Genomic DNA, 24158 nt, shown 5'->3' with positions numbered 1-24158 from the left:
GCAGTTAGTTTGTCAAATAAAGTAAAATAATAAGTCATTCAGTTTGAAGAGAAACAAGTTAATATTTGAATTACTGTTCACATTGTCTTGCTTGGTTCTGAATTTAACAAACATAACATTATTGTCATAGTTCTATATTAAAAAAAAAATGGAAAAGATCAACTTTCAACCCAAATGATTAGTTTTTAAACAAGAAGGTTAAGTTTCTACTAGAAAGACACATTTTCAACGAAATTGTTCAATTTTCAGATACAAAAAATAGAATTTCCAGCAATATGTACACTTTTCAACAAAAGAAGTGAACTTTCAACTGAAAGTAAAAATGTTTTTAACAAAAAATGGAACAATTAAACTTTCTATAAAGAGAATTAATTTTCAACCAAAAAAAGCTATTTTTCAATAAAATAGTTGCATTTTTAGCCATAGAGATGAACTTTCAACTAAAGTAATGGATCTTCCATTACAAGCAGTTGAATTTAAACAAAAAATACGAATTTTAAATGAAATACTTCATTTTTGAATTCAAAACTTAATTTTCGTCAACAAAAAAATAAATCATCAATACAATAGTTCAAGTTTAATCGAAATAAATGAATTTGCAACTAAAAAGAGCCTATAACCAAAAATGAGATAGTTCATTATTTAGTTTAAAAAAAATCACTTTGAACCATGAAAACGGTGGTTTGAACGAGATACTTAAATTTACATTAAAAAATTAAATTTCAATGGAAAAGATGAATTTTCAAACACTAAGATCAATTTTCTACCAAAAAGTCGAGTTTTCAACTGAAACAATAATTTTTAACAACAAAAATATTTTCAACAACATATTTCAATGTTTAATCAAATTAAATGAATTTTCAAACAAGAATAATTTTCTGAAAAAAAATAAATTTTAAAACACATTATTGAGTTTTCAATTAAAAAGATAATATTTCGAGAAAAGAAAAACAATTTTTTTTAATTAGTTCCATCTTCAGCCAAAAAATGATTTTCTAACCAAAAAGATTAATATTAATCATCGAGATTAATTTTCAACCAAAAGAGATGAATTTGAATCCAAATGATTCATTTTTAAACTAAAAGAGGCCATTTTTCAAGCAAAAACGGACAAGTTAAATTTTCAGGTAATCAATTTTAAACGAAAAAACCTATTGTCATCAAAATAGTTTCTTTTAAAGTTTAAACCAAAGAGATTAATATTCAACAAACATCGCAAAATGTAATATTTGATATTTCAACCAAAAGATATTTTATTATAAAAGCCGTTTAATTCAACTAAAATGGACGAATTTTCAACAAATCATTTAATTTTTCAAATATTAAAGATAATTTTTTAACCAAAAATCAAGCTAAAATTTTTATAAAAAACAATCTAATTCGAGCTGAAAAAGACGATTTTTCTCCAAAACAATCGTTTTTTAATTTAAATATATGGTTGTTTTTAATTTACGTTATAAGAAAATAGAAAAACTTTTGGAAGCATGTACTTTTAAACATCCTGTCAGTAAAAAATAATATTATGTTTGTGAAATTCAGAAATATGCAAGAACAACTGACTGTGCTTGAAATTTAAAAAAATGTTCCTTTGCAAACTAAATAAATGACACCGTGGATATATTTTAAGAACGAGCAATAAACTTGCATTAATAAATTCTATAAAGAAAGCTATTTTTCATATATTAAATTTGATTTTCCGCAGAACTCGGATTCCATCCGTATTCTTCTAACAACCTTGAAGTATTTTGAATCATTGGAATTATATTAAATTTTCTTCAAATCTCTGTGATGCTTTTCAATTCACTTTTATTTCCTTGAACTCCATATAATTGGCTTAAATTCTTCTAAATTTTCCAATTCCAATTTCGTTGACTTCGATTGAATAAACATAAATACACTTGAATTTGCTGAAATTAACTTGAATTTATTTCAATTCACATGAATTTATATGAATTAGCTTCAGGTAACTGGAACTCACTCACCTCATATTGAAATCGGTCAATGTTGAACTCTCGAGAATTGAAGAGCTCTAATCATGACCTCTTTTTTATTTTAAAAGGGGAACAAGTTTTTTTCGTTGCTGATTCTGAACCCATTTGTTCAGATTATTAAATTTCCGAAATAGGAAAAGGATTAATAAAAAAAATCATGCATTTCGAAAATTGCTAATATTTTAAACCATCCTTGGTGCAATATTGGAATAAAAATATATTTGTTGATAAAATGAGGTAAAAATTATTTGCCATCAATTAAACGAACTCTAAAAAATATTCATAAACAAACTCTGCAGACCGGAACGAATCTTAGAGAAAAAGAGGGAGAAAAGAAAAGAGTCAACCAAAACCGACCTTTCACTCTTTCCTTATTCTTTCTTCGTCTTTTTTTTTATACTACTCACATTATTATACTATTGTATGTAATAACTGAAAATAAAAACTATAGAGGTTTATAGAAAAAGTTGAATGATTTAATTCTACATTGATTTGCGAAAATTGAATTATATAGAAAAAACTCCTCTTTATGACAAACAACAAAGAATAAATGTATTCAATTAGCTGATCTCAGTTTTTTACTATCAAAACAAAATTCCTTAATAAATCATACCGGTCTTACAATCATATCTATATCTTTTTCCCAATTTCTATAAATTTCTCGGAAATCCAGAATTTAAGAAAAACGCTCAACAGCAATAAAAAATTTAAAATGTTTGAAGGTTAACTACCTATGAGATAAATCCACACATTAGATTACACTATTTTTATCACAATCACAACACTAATGAGTAATGTATTCGAAAAAAATTTGTTTAAATTGCGAAAAATATATTTTTTTAGATGGCAATCTCAAATTAAGAATGTTTTTCTAAATTCATGTTGAAAAACAAGAAAAGTAACCCCATACTAAAAACAATGTTTTACCCTCTTAAAAAAAACGAAAGAAAAAAAGCGCCTCATAGATTTTGAAACATTAAACCCGTAAGATATTGCCAGAATTTGGAAATAGTCCTTTCTCACTTATTGTTTAAGAACCCACTTCTCTAGCCTGAAAGATTGGTTAATTATTGTACTTTACTACTAAATTATTATATTTCCAGGCTCACTAAAGTGATAATTACACCAGAAAATTGTCTCCACAGGACGTTTATAAACCTTGACGTAATCTTTTTTTTCTCCGGAAACGAAAGCGTGGGAATCAATCATAATGAGGATTTGCCTTCAAACACACAAAATTAGCGCCATATACGTAACAAAAGAATAAAGGCTTGAATCTGTGCCTCTTGGAAAAATGGATTTATAAATGAAGGCAAAATTTAATGTTACTAGTGCGGAATGGCCTTCTTCCATGCAACGCAACTAGTGGTCGCGCATCGATATTATTGTCATCGTTTCATTAGCCATGACATACTGACGCGGCGCTAATCCCGTCATTATTTCTGGTTTAATTTTGCAGCAAAGCTGCCATTCTATTCCTAGAAAAAAATCTAGAGGAATGCTTGTGGTCTGCTCTCTTTGACTAACCTTAATTCTCTGATTTCCACAGCTGTCAGTAGTTTAGCGTCGTCGGGACGGTTCACAATTTCTTTTATCTTTTATTTCAAATTGTGGCCACTTTTCTGTGAACATTATAGTTTGCAATAATTTGATTTTTTTTCTCTTTACTGGCCTTAAATCAATATTTTTCAATATTTATTTTAGTCCTCAGTTCGGAAAAAATGATAATCTGCGTTGGGATCCGAACCCGGATATTTCAGATTACTGGTCTGATGCTTTTACCCACTAAGCTAATCTAGTCTCTTCGTAGCTACGAAATGGATAGGAGCATCAGAAGGGCAATCTGAAAGACTTAGATTCTGATCCCAGCGAAGCTAGAGAGACATTTTTTTACAACATAGAAATAAAAATAAATATTAAATAAAAATATTGATTTTAGATCAGTAGACGAAAAAGAATTACCATCTAATTATTTTAATTTGTCTTGTAAAAACAATAACATCAAAAATATATTATTGTCGATAGTCAAGTGCAACAAATATGGACACAAAATGTTGTTTCTCAATATATAAAGATTAAGCAACAGATTAAATTTTAGAACAGAGAAAGTAGTGAATTCAGATAGTAATAGGTATAGGACCAAGGGCGACATTTTTATCAGTTGTTATTTATATAGATTTTGGGCCTCCTTTCACCCTCTCTCTTAAATTTAGTAAAATTAACTACTAAAATTCAGATATATGTATTTGAATTTCCTTGCAATCCTATGAATTTTAAATACTTTAGAATCCTTTGGATTTTACAATATTCCATTAAAATCAGCTGCGTTTGTTTATTTTATGATATCCCACAAATTCCTCTAAATTCCTTTGAATTCCTACGAAATAATGTGAACTTTTTTGAAACCTGGTGGACTAATTTAAAAATCAGTAAATTACATTCAAATCCGTTCAATTGTACGTAATACCACTATAATTTCGTTGCAGCGAAATGAATGCCTTTTGATTCTATTTATAATCAATTAGCTTCACTGATCCACTTCTTTTGAATTCCTTTGAAATCCTGTGAATTTCAATGAAATCTTGAGAATTCCTTTTAAATTCAGTAATTAAATTTAATCGCGTTAAATTTTACTAAATTCCATTGTATTTCACCGCAGCGAATTAAATTCTTTTCAATTCTATTTATAATCCTCTAATTCTACTGAATTCCACGGGATCGCATTAAATTTCACGAAATTTCGTTAAATTTTAATATATTTCTTTGCAATCCATGAAATTCCATTAAATTCCATGTAATTAAAAGGGATTTTATTAAAGTCAGCTGGATTTTTTAATTTGATGAAATCCCACGGAATTTCTTTGATTTCATGTAAGATTCATTAAATTGCTTTTGAATTCCTTTGAAATAATGTGAATTTAAATTAAATCTTATGCATTCGTTTTAAGTTCAATGAATTGCATCTAAGTCCGTTTAATTCTACTTGATTCCATTGTATTTCACCGCAGAGAATGGAATTCATTGCAATTCAATTATATGTTATTTCATCAAAATGTAAGAAATTTAAATTAGATTAAAATCCAAATTAAAACTCCTATTTAACGTTCAATAATCAAATTAATGCAAATTACTGTTAAAAATAAGAATCCAATGACCAAATTTGGACCACAACGAATAAACAAAACAAAAAAATTCTATTGTAATGTGAAAAAAGTTATTTTATTGAAATTTAGTTGATTTTTTTACGGTTGTGGAATTCGACTAAATTTTTCGAATTTATATAATTTCTGTGATTTTCTTTGGATTCTTCGAAATTTCTCATTGAAATACATTTAACTTAATTGAACTCTAATCAATTTATTGGCACTTCGTTCAATTCTACTCACTTTTATGGTATTCCATCCCATTGAATTGCCTTGAACATTATTGAATTCCATAAGATACCATCTAATTTTATTTAATTTTAAGGGATCATATTGAAATTAACTGGTTTTTTTAACAGTATGGACTTACGCGAAATCATTTTGAATTCTTTTTAATTTTTATGAATTCCTCTGAATTTCAGGTAGTTACATTAAATTACAGTTTATTTAAATAGATTTTACCTAATTTCATTTATATCCATGAAATTTTATTGAAATACATTATATTCCACTGCATCAAAATAACATTTTCTTGCATTCTTTTATTCCCCTTTGATTCTATTGAATTTTACGAAATTTCGGTAAATTCTACTATATTTAATTAGAAGCTATTGCTTTGCATTGAATTTGACTGGATTCTATTGAAATCCGCTGGATTTTCTTAATTCTGTGAAATATCATCAATACTTTTGTGCACCTTTGAATTCTACTAAATTTATTTTTATTATACTCTATTGAATCAAATTGTTTAAATAATTTTAAAATATGTTAAAAGAAAGAAATATCACTCTAGACATTCATAAACTTCATCATTTATCCCGAAAAATAATAATTTTTCACGATTAGAAGGGAAAGAAATTGTTCATAGAAATAATAATTGTTTAAATAATTCAAAATAAGTTGAAAATATCTTGGACCACGTCATTTATTGAATAAAAATAATTCATGTTGAAAAATTCCAAAAATACCGTCTTTGGCATGAATTTGACATAAAATTGCTATTTTGCATTTTTAGCGAATTTTCGAGGCGCAATACAAAGGGATTTTGGGGTCAGAATTAAAAGTTATTGTATGAAAATTCTCTAAATATTTCTCAAGAAGTGAATAATTTTTAATTTACAAAAAGTTATAAACAAGTACATATTTCAATTTCTTTGAAAATCGAGCTGTTCCGATTGAAACCCCCATGTTAATTTCAAAAGCCCAGTCGCAAGAGTGATCGATTGAAAAAGAGGGAATTAATAGTTGTTGTTATATCGAAATAAATGTTGTGTAATTCAAATAAAACTTGATTTAAATCAAATGATGATTATTCAATTCAAATATCTGGATATCTGATTTGCAACAACTAAGCTTTGGGACGGAAGCACAATACTTTTTGAATATAAGAGTTCACATATAAAGTCTAAATCTTGAATACGTCTCAATGTGAAGTGAGATGTTTCGCCTTCAACGCGTGTTAATGCGAGAGTTCGAATAAACTCAATTCCCGATTCTGGGCCAGCTTTACACTTGACTCCTTCTGTATCCCCCTCTGAACGTCCCTCGATGGCCTATACGCTCAGAGAGTCAGTTCGGTATCAGAAGTTTTTTGCATCAGGCATATACTCTTTCAGGGTCAGATGCCACATATGTGGCCCTGAGTGTTGACATGAAAAAAAAGCATCCGATTCCAGGCCACCCAGACCCATGGCCGGCCAGAATCGGGAGCTCAGTGTATCGTTCAATAATACAGAATGCAATTGAATGCAAAACAAAATTTGTCCCAATGCGAATGGTATTGAATGCAAGAACTTTGCATTCAATGGGCATTACTTTTGAACAGGTTCCAATCTGACCTTTTTAGTAGGGAAAGCTCCCGGGTTCGTTAACTGATAACCTGCCATGAACTCCTAATTGGTCCATGATCCACTACGGAAGGAGAGTCGGAAGCAGCATGACGAAGATAGGTCGAGTGTTGAGAAAATGAGAAAGAAAGGAGATAGAGAAGCGTGAAGAGACCCGGAATGGTCTGTGCCACGAGGCCGATTGATCTGTCAACCCCGTTAGGGAAAAAGAGTTGATCGACATGAATGAACCATTCAAGGCCACTTAATGGAATTCCCACGATTGTCCTTAAGGCATAATGCGACCGTGGTAGGTATAATAGTACGAACAGCTGTCTCGTGGATGTCCGTGTATTCACATCCACTCGTAAAGACTCACAAACACAGAGGCATGTGCCAACCGACACACGTGAGTGGCCGTAAACAAACCTATGGGAGGCCACATGTGTGGGTGCGTGATACGAGGAGACACGTACGTACCTGTGGAGACGCGAGTGTTCCATATAATGGCCATTGTTTCATTCTGCTCGCGAGAGATGCTGATGGGGGCAAAAAACGTTCCGGCATTTTCATTCAATAAAGCCAAAGCTATTCTGATTCGCGGGCGTCACCACACTGCTTCATTTTCTTTCAACAGACCATCATCTCATCATGCTGAGAATACCTCTTCACTGGGATTGAATATGTGATAAACAATTGTTTTTTCTTTCAAGTCGAGTTTATATCTACGTTATTAGTAGGTTTAAGGTCAGTGAAGTACATGGACATATGCTTTAGTAACGAAAGTATGAGCTCGACGTGACACCAAATTAGGTCAAGTATTGTTTTGGAATTCCTAGGAATTTCAAGGAATTCAAGATTAGCCACAAGTATTACTGCTGATAAAAGACAGTTTTTCTTTACTTTTAGTTGTAATATTATATTGTTTAAATCTCTATTTTCAATAAAATCTGCATTTTATAATACTACCCACCCCAACAACCCCGAGCCATCTGACCCTTTGGATACCAACCCTACTTAACCTTGTTTTGTCAAGGAGATTATGTTATTCCATTTATTTTGATGCTTCGGTACTTTTCCTTCTAGAAAAGGGTTTGAGATTTAAACCTGAGTAAAATGTTTCAAACGCTTTTTGCCCTCCTACATATAATCTTGCGATGTCTGTTGGCGAAATGAGGCTATACAGAAAAAACTGAGGTTTGGTAATGTTGCGACTCAAATAAAAGTTCCCATCCTTTAGAACTGAGACTCTAAGAGAACTCTTTTTGTGGGTCAGCAAAAAATTGAAACATAACCTAAAAAACTGTTAGATCTAATGTCCATTATCTCACTTCAAGAATTACTAATAATCTCAAACTGGATCTGAGATCGCATCAAGGAATGTTATCAGACTCAATCCAAGGTCAGCCTAGATGCTTAAGAAAGTTTCACAAATTACCGAAAAATACCAGAGTTTTATGAAATTGACGGTAATTTATGGTAACTTAAGGTAAATTTCTTAATACGGCCTACTTTAATTTAGCTTAATTTACGCCGCATAGGGTAACGAGCAGCTGGACCCACAGATTAAAAATTGAGAAATCTGTCTGAATGAGCTTTAGATTCAGTCGATTTGGGCGCACAAGTTAAAAAAGATTAAAAAGTTGATTGGCACTCAGAGAAATTTTCTTTTGCGTGAAAAGGATGCTTTTTGATACGAATGGAAGTTCCTCTTCAATTTAAGGTCAAGAGGATTTTAATTTGTCACAAAAAGAATCTTTTTGCAGAAGATATTCTCCCTTGGCGACAAACTTCAAGTAATCTTGCAGCCAAATAATTCCGTTTGTGTAAAAAGCTTTTTCAAGTGGTTCGAAACAAAACAGGCGAGAGGATGATGCTTTTGTTTAAAGACAACTTTTTCTCTGACTGGAACTTGTGGTTTGGATTAATTTCGGATTTACGTAGATTGAAGTTGTTCAATGTTCTCGCACGGATTGAGAAGAATTGGAAAATAAGTCCAAACTAGTTACGGATTCATGCGAATTCAAATCACGAATTGAAAAGTACTGAAAACTGATTTCGGATTCATTCGTATTGGGAGGCATGAATTTAAAATAATTGAAAAGGTTCGGATTTGTTACGTATTGATTCAAATAGAAGTTGTTGATTTAGGAATTAAAAGTCGATCAGGATGAGTCTTGGTTTTAGTGAATTGAATGTTAGATTGAGAGGAATTTTTCTCAGTTCGGTGTCATATTCAGTCGGATTCTTTTTTTATTAAACTATAAGAGGACAGACAAATTAAGAAGGATTGAAGAGTCTGTCGGGATAAGCCTCGGATCCAATCAGCTTGAGTTTGAAGTTGACACACGAATTGAAAGAAATTGAAAACTTGCTTCAGGGTGGTTCCGGTTAATTCGAGTTACACTGGAGCTTAGATTTAAGATCCGTTTCGGGCATGGCTTGTAGCGGCCATTGACATAAAGCCAGACAAACCAAACGTAAACAGTCAGGGCCGCTGAACTATTTCTGTTGGATGTGGACGCATGCTAACAGCTGACGCAACTCAGTACTCATCACAGCCTCTCTCTAGGTCCCTTATTTCCCCTTATCCGAAAACTGCAGAGGACATCTATTCTCGGAACGTCGTAAACCCGGGCTCCTTAAATCCAAGTTTCAGTGTAGTTTGGCGTGCGATTGAAGCACTTCGCAGGACGGAAGGGAATTCAACATGTTTTCTTTACGAATGATCCTTACCGATATGTCATTCTCTGATTCTGATATTAATCTCAGAATCTTTGTTTCAGGATGCTCGATAATTATGACCGAGGAGAAGTAACGCCACCGCCTGTCAGCAGTTATGGAGGTTCACCGGGTCTTCTGGCACTTCACTCCTCTCTCTACGCGACGTCAACTTCGAGAGCGTTTGACATCGATTCTAACATCGATGGCAACGAGAGCTCGATGCCGATCGACACTCAGATTATACCGGTAAGTGCATAAGTCGAATTGCAACAGAGAAGAAGTACGACCAAGAATGCACCCGCTCGATTCGCATGAGATATAAGAGGTCCCGGATAATTCGATTCCAGGATCAGTTTCTGCACGTAACATCTATAGGCGTCTCTCCTCAGCTTATTTTCCTTTCTCTCCTTCTTCAACCTTTATCCTCTTTATCGTCCTTCGAAACTTTCCTTTCTTGCAATTTCACCATTTTTTACATTTTCACTCGTAGGAATTTGATTGAATATCAAAAAATACTTAAAAGGAGCCTCGACACGTTGAAAGCGAAAAATCTAAAGCCTACCTGAAATTCTCAAGTTTCTTTACTTCTAACCAAGATTATGAAGATTTCAGAGGCGGTTGATAAACTACGCTACCATTTTTTGGCTATTTTTGACCCCACTCAGAAAACTGAATTTTCAATTCAAAAGTATGAATTTTCAACAAAACAGTTCAACTTTCAAGGAAAAAAGATGCCTTACAGATGAAGATTGAATTTTAAATAAGATACTTAACTTTTAACAAAATAGTTTACATCTTTACCAAAATGCTTAATTTTTAACCAAGAAAGATGGATTTTCTACCAAAAGACGTATTTTCACCAAAATGCATTAATTTTCAACACAAAAAGACAAATTCTTTACAAAACAGTACAATTTTCCTTCAAAAAGGATTACTTAAACAAAATAGTTAAAGTGTTAAGAAAATGCTGAAGTTTTCAACAAAATAATTGAATTTTTCACGAAAAACTTTTAGAAGAAAAATCCATATCTAATTAAACAAAAAATAATTATTAATTAACAATATTTTAAAGAAATTAGGTCAAGTTCTACCCAAGCAGTTGAATTTCCAATAAAATAATTGAATTTGTAACAACAAAAAAACAGTTTTTCACCAAGAAATTAATGACCTCTAAAAAAATACGATTTAAAAAAATGGTTGAATTTTTAAGCCAAAAATACCAGTTCTCTATAAAACGGTTAAATTTTCAACCCGAAAATGTTATTTATAACCCAAAAGTAAAAAATTTTCACCAAATAGTTGAATTTTTTAATGAACAGTTTAATTTTCCAGCCAAGAAGACGATTTTTCTACAAAGCAGTTAAATTTTCAACAAGAAAGTTAACTTACAACCAAATAATTCAACTCCCAACTAAACCAAATAAATTCTCAACGAAATATGTCATAGTTAATATGACAACCAAAAAAGATTCTATTTTGAAATAAAAAACAATGGTTTTTCATGAATTTATGAATTCCTATAATACATTTTTAATTATTAACCAAAATAGATTAATTTTGTACCAAACCGTTGAAATTTTAGGCAAACAGGTTGCATTCTCAGCCAAGAAGATTAATTTTCCACCAAAAAGACGAATTTTAACAACAACAAAAAACATATGAATTTTAAATCGTATAGTTGAATTTTCAACCAAATAGTAGAATTTTTACGAACAACAAACATTTTTAACAAAAAATTGAATAGTTAAATAATTACCAACCGAATTTTTCTACCAAAATCTCTACCAAAAAGATGGATTTTCAGTTGACAAACGAATTTTAAATCTCAGAAAACGAATTTTCAACAAAACAGTTGACTTCTCGATTAAAAAATATGACTTTTTAAAAAATAGATGTATTTTCAACAAAATTATGAAATTTTAAAAAAAGCAATAAAATTTCAACAAAACAGTTGAATTTTTTACTAAATAGTTAAATTTTTAAATAAATAGTTGAATTTTTAAAAGAATAGTTGAATTTTTTACCAAATTGTTGAATGATCGAACCAAAAATACATTTAATCCTCAACCATACAGATTAATTTTCCACCAAATTGTTGCATTTTTAGGCAAAAAGGATAAAACTTAATAGTTAATTAGTTACCAAAATTAGTTTTCTACCAACTTTCCAACCAAAAAAGATGAGTTTTCAATCTAAAACGTTTAATTTTCAACTCATAAAGATAGATTTACAACCAAATAATTGAGTTTTTAAGTCAAAAAGATAATCTTAAAAAAATATGAATTAGTTAATTTATAGAATGTTAACAACAAGATGCATGAATTTGCAATCAAATGGTAGATTTTTCAACTAAAAGAGATAATTTTCAAGCAGATAGTTGAGTTTTAAAAGCATGCTGTTAAATTTTCAACCAAAGATATAATAGTTAATTCATACCATTTTAAGAACAAAATACCTGAATTTTCATACAAATATTTGAATTTTCAACCAAATAGTTGAGCTTTTAATCAAACAGTTGAATTTTCAAATTAGGAAGGTAAATTTTCAACCAAAGATGGAATGGGTAATTTATAGAATTTTAACAACAAACGTCATGAATTTGTAATAAAATAAAAATTGAATTTTCAAACAAATAGTTAAATTTTCAATAAAAAATAGAAGAGTTCAATATTCACTAACTATATTTTTTGACGCGAACCCCTCCCCTGCAAATTGCTAATGTGCACTGAAAAAAATGTTTTACCTGTCCCAGCTAACCGCTTAGCTGGGTTTCGTCTTCCAAGAAAATATAGCTGTGTCAACTAGATTTCTATCCGTTTTAGCTAAATTTTTCATCTAGAAATTATCTAGCTAATTTACTTCGATAATTCCTTGATGGCAAATTATTTTCAGTCAGTGTAGTTTATGGATGAACATTAAAGCAAAATTGCGTACCGTCAAAATGCGTAATTTCGGGCATGTTGGATAAATTCGGACATTCCTGAATTGATCCTTTAAATTACTTTAGGTGGTTTTAAACAGAATCTGGAACCAGGCATGCCTTAAACTGATTCCAGATTCTGGTTAAAACCACCTTAAGCAATTTAAAATATCAATTTAGGAGTGTCCGAATTTACCCAACATGTTCGAAATTACCCCGTTTGACAGTATTTTTAAATAAGATTTTGGTTTTCTCTGTACCAGATTCCGGGGATGCTGAGTGGTCCAGGACAGCAGCGATTGGACGATATGTCCTGGTTAACGTCCGGGACGTCCTTGGACTACCAGCAAGGTATTTCGGCTATCCCGAGTGGCGTCAAAATGTGCCATCCTGGCAGTTCCGCCCAGAGGAGTTTGAAAGAGCAGCGCATACGGCGACCGATGAACGCTTTCATGGTCTGGGCAAAGGTCGAGCGCAAGAAATTGGCCGATGAGAATCCCGATCTTCACAATGCCGATCTCAGCAAAATGCTCGGTGAGTTCTTAACCAGTTAACCACGATACTTACCCATTTAACATAAATACAGTTTAGTCCGAGGTTTAGTCCTGATAAAATTTTACTTCAATTTTCTATACCTGCTCGCGACTTTTAGATTATAAGAGAAATTTTTGTCTGTAAGATTCTATTTTTATTTTTATTTAGAAGCCCCATGTATAATAAGGGGAGACCACCAATTATAAATTTTAGCTTCTGTTGATAATGTTTTTTTGAAAAACCTGTCTATTAATTTACCGAAGAAGTAATATGCGCTTTTTCGTTGTTTTCGAGAAAATTGGACTTTGAAGTACTCGGCACAGAGTTTTGTGAAATACAATTCTCATTGGCTGGTTGCTCAGGCAGTAACGTTTCTGCTTCATGGCCGGAAGGTTGCGTGTTCGACTCTTGCTGTCTGGATTTTTTTTATTATTATTTCTTATTTATACAGATTTTTATCAATATAATTTTCCTTAATGATTTGCCAAAATTCTGATGTTAATCATTTTTAAATGCCTTTTTCAAATGGACAAGTTTTTTATTTTAACTTTATTATGTTCCTTGCAAAAGATTTGTTTTCAGAAAGTTTTATTAATTGCTTTCAATGCTTACTGATAATGTTTAAAATTAGAGGTAAGAATGAGAATTACAAAAGCTCGTTTCATATTTTAAATATATAATTTAAATTTTATTTCATTTAATTAATAACTATTGATAAATCTTGCAGTATTCTTTAAACATTAATTTATTTTAAGGAAGTACAATTGATGAGAAAACAATACCAATAATTTTTTTACTCACGTATATGTAATTACATTTTGATTTTTCTATTTTTAAAATTTAATTTAATTTTAATTTTTTTATTTTTCAAACAATCTGTTTGTGCGAAAAATAACTTTCAAGCCAATTAATTGTAGCAGAGAAATAATGTAAGTAATGAATTTCCCGGTTATCCTAAGGAATTATGTCTATGAAATTTAATTCTTGTAAATTTGAACAAAAGTCAAGAAACATTTCATTTAAAGAATTATTAATTCAAATAATTTTTTCTCGTATACAAATTTCGCTTTAAAAAAGTTCCATGTATCTGAAAATCTTTCCATTTAAAAGTAGAATCATTTCAACTATCATAATATAGTAAAAAAATAAATTTTCCAAAGAAAGATTATAGATGCATAATATTGATTTGATTTTGCTTGTAAATTCAAACATAGTAGTTATAGAATTCGTGAACATATGTAAAAATCTGGATTACTGAAAGATTTATCAATAGTTATTATTAAAATATAAAAAACTTTCAATTTAACATTAAGTAATTTTTCTAATTTTACAAATGAGATATTAGCCAAAGAATAATGCTTCGAATTTTAAAACTGCGTACCTATAAGATATTTAGTTTTCACCGATTTAATAGAACTCACTGATGAGGGTCACCAGTGTGTGCCGAAACGTTCGAAACAACTAAATTAGTTTAAATTCACCTGACCCAAAAGCCGAAAACTTATATTTGTTGAACAATATTTAAAAAATGAATTATACCATGTAAAATATATTTCTTTACGAAAAACATTAAAGTAAAAAAAACATTTTTTAAGATTATTGAAGGAAATTATATTTATAAACATTTTAATATATAAAACGTAAAAAATATATATTATTCCCCATGGGGAATAAGAAAGTTAGAACGAAAATTGCTAGCGTGTTGCTCGTTATTAATTGAATTGCTCCCGCGAGAATAGCGAGCCATGTAAGGCAAAAGAAGAAACTTCCGCCGTAATCACCTTTGGCTTTCGCGACACAACTTTTTTTAGATGACACTAGAGAAGTGAGAATAATCTCTTCTTTAAGATTCCACAACCTAAAAACATTTCTAATTATACACCGTATCAAGTTTTTAGTAAAAATAAAAAATTTGTAGAGAATCGAGTGTTCGTAAGGTACGGATTATTTTAAGAGATACTAGATTTTTATAGTAGAAATTTCTATTTAAAATTTCAAAAATGTATATATAGCAGATACAAAAGTGTATAAAACTTCACTTATGCAATTTAAAATTGAAATTCTTCAGAAAGTTTTAAATTAAAAAAAAAATGGTTAGTTGAGCCAACTATTTAGTCAGTAAGGTATGGTGCAGCTATTTTATTAGCTGATATTGTTATTTTATTAGTTAGAACAACAATTCCATTAGTTGCACTGACTATTCATTTAGTACCAGCAGCTAAGTAAATGGTTGTCCCAACTAACGAAATAGCAGTACCATATTTAAAAAAATCAAAATTTGGCCCAACTAACCATTTTTTTAGTGTGTTAATTTGAAATTTTGAATACTTCTGTTATGGAATATTTCATATTGTATTTGTACAATTTCTCATTAGCACTTTAAAAGTGTATGTAGAGTTTCATTTAGAATCCTTGATCAGTTTTCTGAAATTCTTTTGAAATATTTTAGTGTATTATGAAAAATTTCTAAAATTGTTAACAGAATTCAATATTTTGAAGGGATTTTAAAGGATTAAGAAACTTTTAGAGTATTTTTTTAAATCCCTAGGAATTTTTAAGAGCCTTAAAAAGCTTTAAGGGATTTTAAATTATTTTAAATTATTGGCGTATAGCGTATATATTTCAATAATTTGAAGGGATTCCAAAAGATTTGAGGATATTTTCAAAAATTACAAGAAATTTTCAACATCTTCTAAATTTTAAGATTTCAAAAATTGTAATATTTTATGGCATTTAAAAATATTTCAAGGATGTTTGAATAGATTAAAATAATTTGAAGGAATTCGAAAGAATTTTAGGGTAATTTTCAAAATCGCAAGAAATTCTTAACGCCTTTTAAAAGTTTCAAAGAATTTAAAAAGATTTAAAATGATTTGAAAGATTCCAAAGTATTTTATAAGATTAAAAATAATTTTAAACAGATTTTAATAATCTACAGAGATTTCAAAAGATTTTAGGATATTCAACCAAAATTTTAAACATGTTCATGATCTTTAAAAAGTTTCAAAGAATTTCAAAAGATTTACTAAAATTTTAATATTCCAAGGTTCATTTAAATATTGCAAAGAATTTTAAATAGATTTCAATAATTGAAAGAAAGTCCAAAATATTTTAGGGTACTTTTATAAATTTCAAAACATATTCTAGATCTTTAAAAGTTTTAAAGATTTTTAAAAGGTTTCAAAGAATTTTAAATATTTCGGGGTATTTCACAATATTGCAAGGAATTTTGAATATGTATTGGAATACATTTTTAAGGGTTGAAATGTTTTTAAGGGATTTAAAATAACTTCATGGGATTTTAAAGAACTTACACGAATTTTGGCAAATGTGGAAAGATTTTACGGAATCTAAAAGCTTTAGATCATTTAAAAAGGTTCCAAGGAATGTGATACAATTTCGAAGAATTTCAATGATTTGAAGGGATTTTAAAAGATCAGAAGGTACTTTTAATAAATTTTCCAGGATTTCAGAAAATATCAGGTTTAGCGATATTTTATAATATTTGAAATGCTTTCATAGAATTTCTTCAAAAGAATTAAGGAATTTCGTAGAATTTCAAATATTTAAAAATATATCAAGGTTTTTCAAAAAGATTTAAAAGAATTTGAAAAATTTGAGAAAATTAAAAAAGATTCCAAGAAATTTTTTATTAGTGTCCCATAATTTGATGGGTTTTACGGTTTTTTTTTTAAATATTTCAGAAATATCTTGGGGCATTTAGAAATATTTGGAGACATTTTTAAGAGATTCAAAAATTTTAAGGGTTTTTCAGAAGACAGTGGATGATTTTACAGGACATATAAGGTTGTAAAATATTTTTTAAATTTCCAAGAGGTTTTATAAGATCTTCTGGGATTTCAGTGATTATCCAAGATTTAAAAAACTCTCAAGACATTTTAATACATTTTCTAGTACTTCATGAAATGTCAGATTTCGTATAATTTCACGGGATTTTATAATATTTCAATCGATTTCAAAGAATGTATTCACTATAAGTGAGGGATTTCGTAGGGTATGAAAGATTTAAATATATTTTGAAAAACTCTTTGCAGTTATTTTTAATTTATTTGGAATCCACCCTGAATTCTTATAAATTCTTTTGAATTTCATAAACAATATTTAATTTACTTGAATTCCTTTAAATTCACTGAATCCTGCTCAATCCAATGTAATTCTTTGATTTTCGTTTAGTTTTAAATTATTTTTAACCAATTTTAAAAGAAATTTTAAAAATGAATTTCAAAATTTTAAATGAAACTGTAGTCATTGTTTAATTGATCCTGACGTTCTCTTAACCTTACCCTGAATTTCCGAGCATTTAATAAAATTGTCTTGAATTTAATTTATTCTTTTGAATATCATTAAAATTACTAAAATTCCCATATATTCTGCTAAGGTCGCTTAATTCGTTTAAATTATCATGAATTGAGTTTTATTTTCTGTAAATAATCTATGATTCCATTGAATAAAAAAAACAGGGTAAAATAATATTTCAAGCAATAACTTGGGACCCTGAAAAATTTGGAAAAAGCATTAAATTTTCTTTTATAGAAGTTCTTATTATAGCTGCAAAATCCCAGAATAGATATTTGTGATACAAGTGCGCAAAATAGGCGATTTTCGATGAGTGTGAATCTTGCGGCACGAGCCAGAGGCTCGATGCAGTTGCCTTCGCGCACTTTATTTACAGTCCCGTATGGTTTTTTTTTAGCAAAATTTGTATACAATTATTGTTCAAAGAATTTTGAAAAATATTTTCATTTAATATATAATAATTAAACTAAATTAATTAAAATGAAATATAATAATATTTTCATTGTCATGAAATTTAAAAAAATTACATTTTATGAAAATTCTTTTAACATGAATTTATAAGAAAATGCGAAAATTGAAATCTACAAAAAGAATTGCCAGTTTTTCGTAACTCAGCGTCTACGCCTCCAGAGTATGGGGACGGATAGACTAGCCGATGAACAGACAAACAGACGAATGGATCGACATACAGTACGCGCATGAATATGTAGGATGTTGAAGAAAAAAAAAGAAAAAGAAAACGGCGAGGAAGAGATAGCGCCGAGCGAATGAGAGAAAAATGATGATCGCGAGAGGGGAAGGGGTGGGAGGTGGGGGCGCTTTACCCGATGTGCATAATAATCGGCCCCGTCATGCAAATAACATTGGCAACGCACGAACTAATGTCCAATCGATAAGTCGCGGTTTTCCCAATGAGGAAGAAGGCACCTCCATAAAATTAAAATATTATTTAAAATAGTCATATTCATATACATTTTAAAAGTACAATTTGTTATTCTGGGAGTATTATTTTCATAATTTTTTGTATCGTTACGGCTTGTTGGAAATTAGCGCTAAAGTAGCTTTGGGTGAGCAACAATCTACGGAGGGGAGGGGGTATCGACACAAAAACGTTGTAGTTACATTTTCAACAAGAATTTCTGGAATTTTCGAGCCAAAAATACCAATTTCTTAGGAGACAGTTGAATTTTCAATCAGAAAACTTGAATTTTCGAGAAAAAAACTGATCGTTTCAGCCAACAGAGATGAATTTTTAAACAAGGAAGGTAACTTTTTTACCACAAAAGATGAATTTTCAATCCAAAAGCACAAATTTTCAACAAAACATTTGGTTTGGTTTTAACCAAAAAAGATAACTTTAACAACATAGTAGAATTTTAATAAATTAATTCAACTTTCAACTAAACATTTGAATTTTCTATCAAAATAGGCGAATTTAAACTGGAATTTAAACTAGAAAAGAAGAATTTTTAACAAAAAAAAATTAATTTTTAATCAGAAAAGATGTATTTTCAATTCAAAAAGATACACTTTCAACTAAAAATACATGAATATTCTACCAAATTATTTAATTCTCAAATCATAAAGGAAATGTTTTCACCCTAAAATGGAATAGCTACATTTTTAGATAAAAAAATTAATTTTAACCGAATACTTTAATTTTTTACTAAAGTCGTTTATATTTCAACCAAAAATATAAATTTCCAACAAAAAAGTTCAGTTTTAACCATATAGTTTAATTTTCAACAAAGTAGCTGAGTGTTCAATAAAAAACAATGAATTTTTAACTGGTAGAATTTAACTAGAAAAACTAATTTAAAAAAAAATAGTTAAATTCTCAACGACAGTGAAAATTTTTTAACAAAATGCTTAAGTCTTCAAGCGAACAAAAGAATGGCTTGAAGGTAAAAGTTGACTTCTAAACAGGAATCAAAAAGAATTTTTAACAAAAAGGTTAATTTTTAATCAACAAAGATGAATTTTAACTTTGAAAAGATAAATTTTCAACTGAGAATCGAATTTCCAAAGTTTCATTTTAGAATACTAATTTAAAAAACAGCGAATTTTCAAACAATCGAATTAAACTAAGAAACGCATTTTTAACAAAATAGTAAACTCTAAACCAAAGTGATAAATTTTCAAGAAACTACACGAATTTTCTACCGAATCATTTGCATTTCATTTGATAAAAGAAAGATGATCAATAAAAAATGCAATAGCTACGTTTTTTGATAAAACAATTAATTTTAACCGAATAGTTTAATTTTCTAATATACTAAAGTAGTTAATATTTCATCCTAAAATATAAATTTTCAGCAAAAAACTTAATTTTCAACCATATAGTTTAATATTCAACGAAACAGCTAAATATTCAAGCTAAAAAATCGAATGTTTAAGAAAAAAGTTAACTTTTAAACTGCTGAAGATGAATTTTCAACAAAAAAGTTAATTTTTAATCAGCAAAGATGCATTTTAAATTCGAAAAGATAAATTTTAAACTAAAAATAGAAGTTTTAAAGTTTTAGTGTAAAACACTAATTAAAAAAAAGAACGAATTTTCAACCAGTTGAATTGAAAAACAAAAAGAATTTTTAACAAAATACACGAATTTTTAACCGCAGAATTTAATTTTCATCTCATAAAGAAAAGATGTTCAACGAAAAATGGAATAGCTACATTTTTAGATATAACATTTAATTTTAACCAAATAGTTTAATTTTCTACCAAGTAGTAAAATCTTAAATGAAAAATATGAATTATTCTTAAAAAGTTAATTTTCAACCAAAAAGATAAATTTTCTGCAAAATAGTGGAAATTTCCAGACGAAATAGACGATTTTTTAACAAAATAATTGAATCCTTAGCGAAAATAGATTAATTTTGAACCAAGAAATTTCTTTTTTCACCAAAAACAATACATTTTCTACTAAGAAGATAATTTTCTACCAAAAAAGGCGAATTTTAACAAGAAAATAAATCAATTTTAAATTAAACACTTGAATCTTTAACCAAGAATAATACATTTTCAAAACAAAATTGAGTAACTAAATAGTTACCAATCGTAGATTTCCAGCAACTTTTCTGACAAACAAGATGAGTTTTTAATCTAAAAGACGAGTTTTTAACAAAACAATGGACTTTTTGACGAAATCTTTAAATTTTCAACTTATAATGGAAACATTATTAACCAAAAATAGAATAGCTACATTTTCAGATAAAAAAATTAATTTCAACCATATAGTTAAATGTTCTACCAAAGTACTGCACTTTTCAATCAAAAAACGTGATTTTTCAATAAAAAATTTAATTTATAACCAAATAATTAAATTTTCCACAAAATAATCGAATTTTCAATCCAAAAAGATGAATTCTCATAAAAAAAATTTAAATCCTCAGTCAAGACATATTAATTTTGAACCAGGCAATAGCATTTTTTTCAAAGAAGGAGATTTTTAAGTCAAGAAGATAATTCTCTACCGAAACGTCGAAATTTAAAAAAGATACATGGATTTTCAACGAAAAAAGAGTAATGATTAATTTAAAATATCAATTTTAAACAAAAAATTGAATTGTTACATTTTCAGGGAAGAAAGTTTTTTCCCAATCCAAGAATAAAAATCGAAACAGAATAGTTCATTTTTTGATCACAGAGATGAATTGTCATTAAAAATGATTATTTTTCATAGAAAAATCAATTTTTATGGAAAGATTTTAAAATTCAAGCAGAGAGTTGAATTTTCGAATACAAATTTGATTTTTAACCAAGAAAATTTTCTACAATAAAAAAAGTTAAATTATTAACAAAATACGTGAATTTACAACCAAGTATGTACTTGAATTTTCAATTAAACAAGATCAATTTTCAGTTCAAAAATTAATTTTTAGTCAAAAAGATAAATATTTAAAAAAATAGTTTACAAAATTTTTGACCAAACGAGAAGAATTCCGAAACGAACATCTAATGGTAGACTTTTCAACTAAAAAAAAAAAACTTTTAAACAAGAACAGTTGAATTTTCTTATTGGCTTCTATTCATTCTGTTCAAATTTAAGCGAAAAAACGAGATAAAGTGATTTTTATTGTATTTTTCGTATTTAAAAATAGGAAGAAATATTAATTTTGAGCAGAATGAGGTTTAATTTCATAACATTGCATTAACTTCACTTGAATTTACTGCAATTCTCTATAATTACATTTCATTTCATTTCACTCGAATTTCTGTCACTTCCATTGAAAAAATAATTTTTTTTAAATTACGCTTCATTTACTTGATATACCTTGAAGTTTAATGAATTCCATACAATTTCATGCAACTCACTTAATTCCTTTTGAGTTTCAAAGAATTCTGTTACGCAAATAAAATCTCTTGAATTCCATTGATTTTATTTGAATTCACTGTCATTGATTGGAAATTTAGAGAAGGTTTCATAAATACAATCCAATAGAATTCCATTTTGATAAATAAAATTCCACTCAGTTTACCTTAATTCTTTTTAATTAATTCGAATTCTACTAGATGCATCTAAATTCTGTTTGATGAACTTTATTTATATTCAGTGTACTTGATCTTTTTCGAATTTTGTGGAATTCAATAGAATTCAAAAATTCAATTCATTTTATCTGAATCCTTTTGAATCTCAATGGATTCCCTTGGATCCCATTTAAATGTTTCAAATCCTATGGAACGACTCGATTTAAAATCAAACTACTTGCATTTTTTTTATATTCAAAATTAAAAAAAAGATTTGATTGTCAAATATTTTATTGATGAAAGTTTAAACGATGAACTTGTTATTCTGACAGGAATGTATTTAATCCACCATTAATCGTACACAGTAAACACTAATTAGTAATTTGTGCTGAATTAGTTTCGAGGAACTTTAATTTTCAGCGAAATTAAGTAAACTGTACACAATGCTAATTTTTTAATAACATCCTTGCTGTCGGAATCGTGATGTATGAGACGGAAAACGTGATTAGGATCACGTTTCCACGTGGGAAAAGAAAGTTCTCAGAAAAGTATTAATTAAGTCTCAAATTATGAAATTTTTATATACGATTTTATTGGTATTAAAGTATGTGCCTAGACTCAGATCTACTTCGGATTCATAATTTACGCGGCATAATGATTATAATTCAGTCTTGGTTACCAGTAATTGCCAAATTACAACTACGGTAAGCTTAACGGGACTGAGGTACGTCTCTACCGACATAATTACTCCCACAGATTTCATGGAAAATTTTTAATAAAAATTGACGCGGTATTCTTTGGGGGGTGAAATTATAATTTTAGCTTAAATGATCGGAACAAAGTAATCATTTTTTTTGTCGATATATTTTACATTCAATTGTCAATCGGAAATAATTGAAGCTGTTGAAGTTTGAATAAATGAATTATTGCCATGTTTAATTGCAATCGCTTTTGCTTTGACGCGTCTCTTGAAGTAGTCGTATAAGCAGAAAGCTAATCCCAGATTTTATAATTTCCTCGACTCGTGGCCAATAATCGTTACGGACGCCAATTGTCGATAATTCAAGGTACCTCGACCAGTAGCGACGATAACGATAACGATAACGAGGTGCGGACAGAGCCTACACTCAACAGTCGATAAGGAAAGATCGACGAGCTCCATGATTTTCTTCTCAGTTTATCAAACTTCTTCCATTTTGAAGCATATCTCGTCCATGGTTTCCGATAGTGTTCAGCACGTTTCGATTTAAAAATAACGTGTTACGTTGAAGATAATTAAAAAAATGTAATGTCTTTTTGTTAAGGGTTTATTTTAAAATTCAGAGGAATTAAACAGAATTCTATAGAATTATTGTGAATTTAATCGAACTTAATTAATTCTGATTAATTCAAGTAAACTCAACGGAATTTAGGCAAATACAAAGTGAATTCAACTCAATTTAACTGAGTTTAAGACAATAATTTTTTCGATGTTTTTTTTTCGAACTGATAATTTTGATAAAATTTGATAAAATCTATCGCGGCCCGGGCTTGAACCTGGAGCTCCGTCTTCCATGAGTTAGCGCGTTGACCAATTACACTATCGAGAAATCAGTAATCGGAAAAATTAACATAAGAAAATATTTGAAGAATTCTCTGATCAACACAATAACATCAATAAAATGAGTTTTATAAAGTTAAATTGATGAGAATTATTGATGAAAAGTATATGGAATTTGGAAATCTTTGAAAGCGAATTTCACTAATATGAATGATGAACTTAAGCCACAAACTTTACTCAAATTGATAAAATTGAACTTAGAGTGAAATTAAAATTATTCTATAAATTCAACAGAAATGAAGCAGGGAAAGCTAAACGATGATAAGTCAACTTTTTAAAGAAATTGTATTTTCTGCAAAAATTATACTTTCTCGCTTTATTACTCTAAAATATAGTACTCAAGTGTATTCAAATATTTTCAAATTTCGAAAAATCCAAACTAAATCAAGAATTTATACTAAATTATTCAATTTTTCAAAAAAATTCGACGTTAATTATGAGATTCTGTCAAGTATTTATCGATTGGAGATGTTAATGCCAAAATTTAAAAAAATTACTAATAATACAAATGTTCCCTTTTTTCTGTTAAATATTTTAATGACAAAAGGCATGCACACGGAAAATCTAAAGGTCATGTTTCAGGCGACGAATGGACACTGGGTGTTTGGAATGCTAGGGGAGTAAATGATCTCA

The 24158-nt window shown here is 29.1% G+C and overlaps 1 protein-coding gene across 1 annotated transcript in view; it reads left to right on the top strand.

Moving 5' to 3' along the window:
• Positions 1–24158, top strand: part of LOC117167045 (putative transcription factor SOX-15) — a 98177-nt gene that overhangs the window by 30930 nt on the left and 43089 nt on the right. The window contains exons 3-4 of the mRNA XM_033351623.1: positions 9747–9930; positions 12868–13138. Of these exons, the coding sequence (XP_033207514.1) occupies positions 9747–9930; positions 12868–13138 (455 nt within the window). The remainder of the gene's footprint in view (positions 1–9746; positions 9931–12867; positions 13139–24158) is intronic.

This window comes from Belonocnema kinseyi, chromosome 1 (genome assembly GCF_010883055.1).
Source record: "Belonocnema kinseyi isolate 2016_QV_RU_SX_M_011 chromosome 1, B_treatae_v1, whole genome shotgun sequence".
In the NCBI taxonomy this organism is placed as follows: Eukaryota; Metazoa; Arthropoda; class Insecta; order Hymenoptera; family Cynipidae; genus Belonocnema; species Belonocnema kinseyi.
Note: the sequence above shows the minus strand (reverse complement) of the source record. Positions and strands in the feature narration are given on the sequence as shown.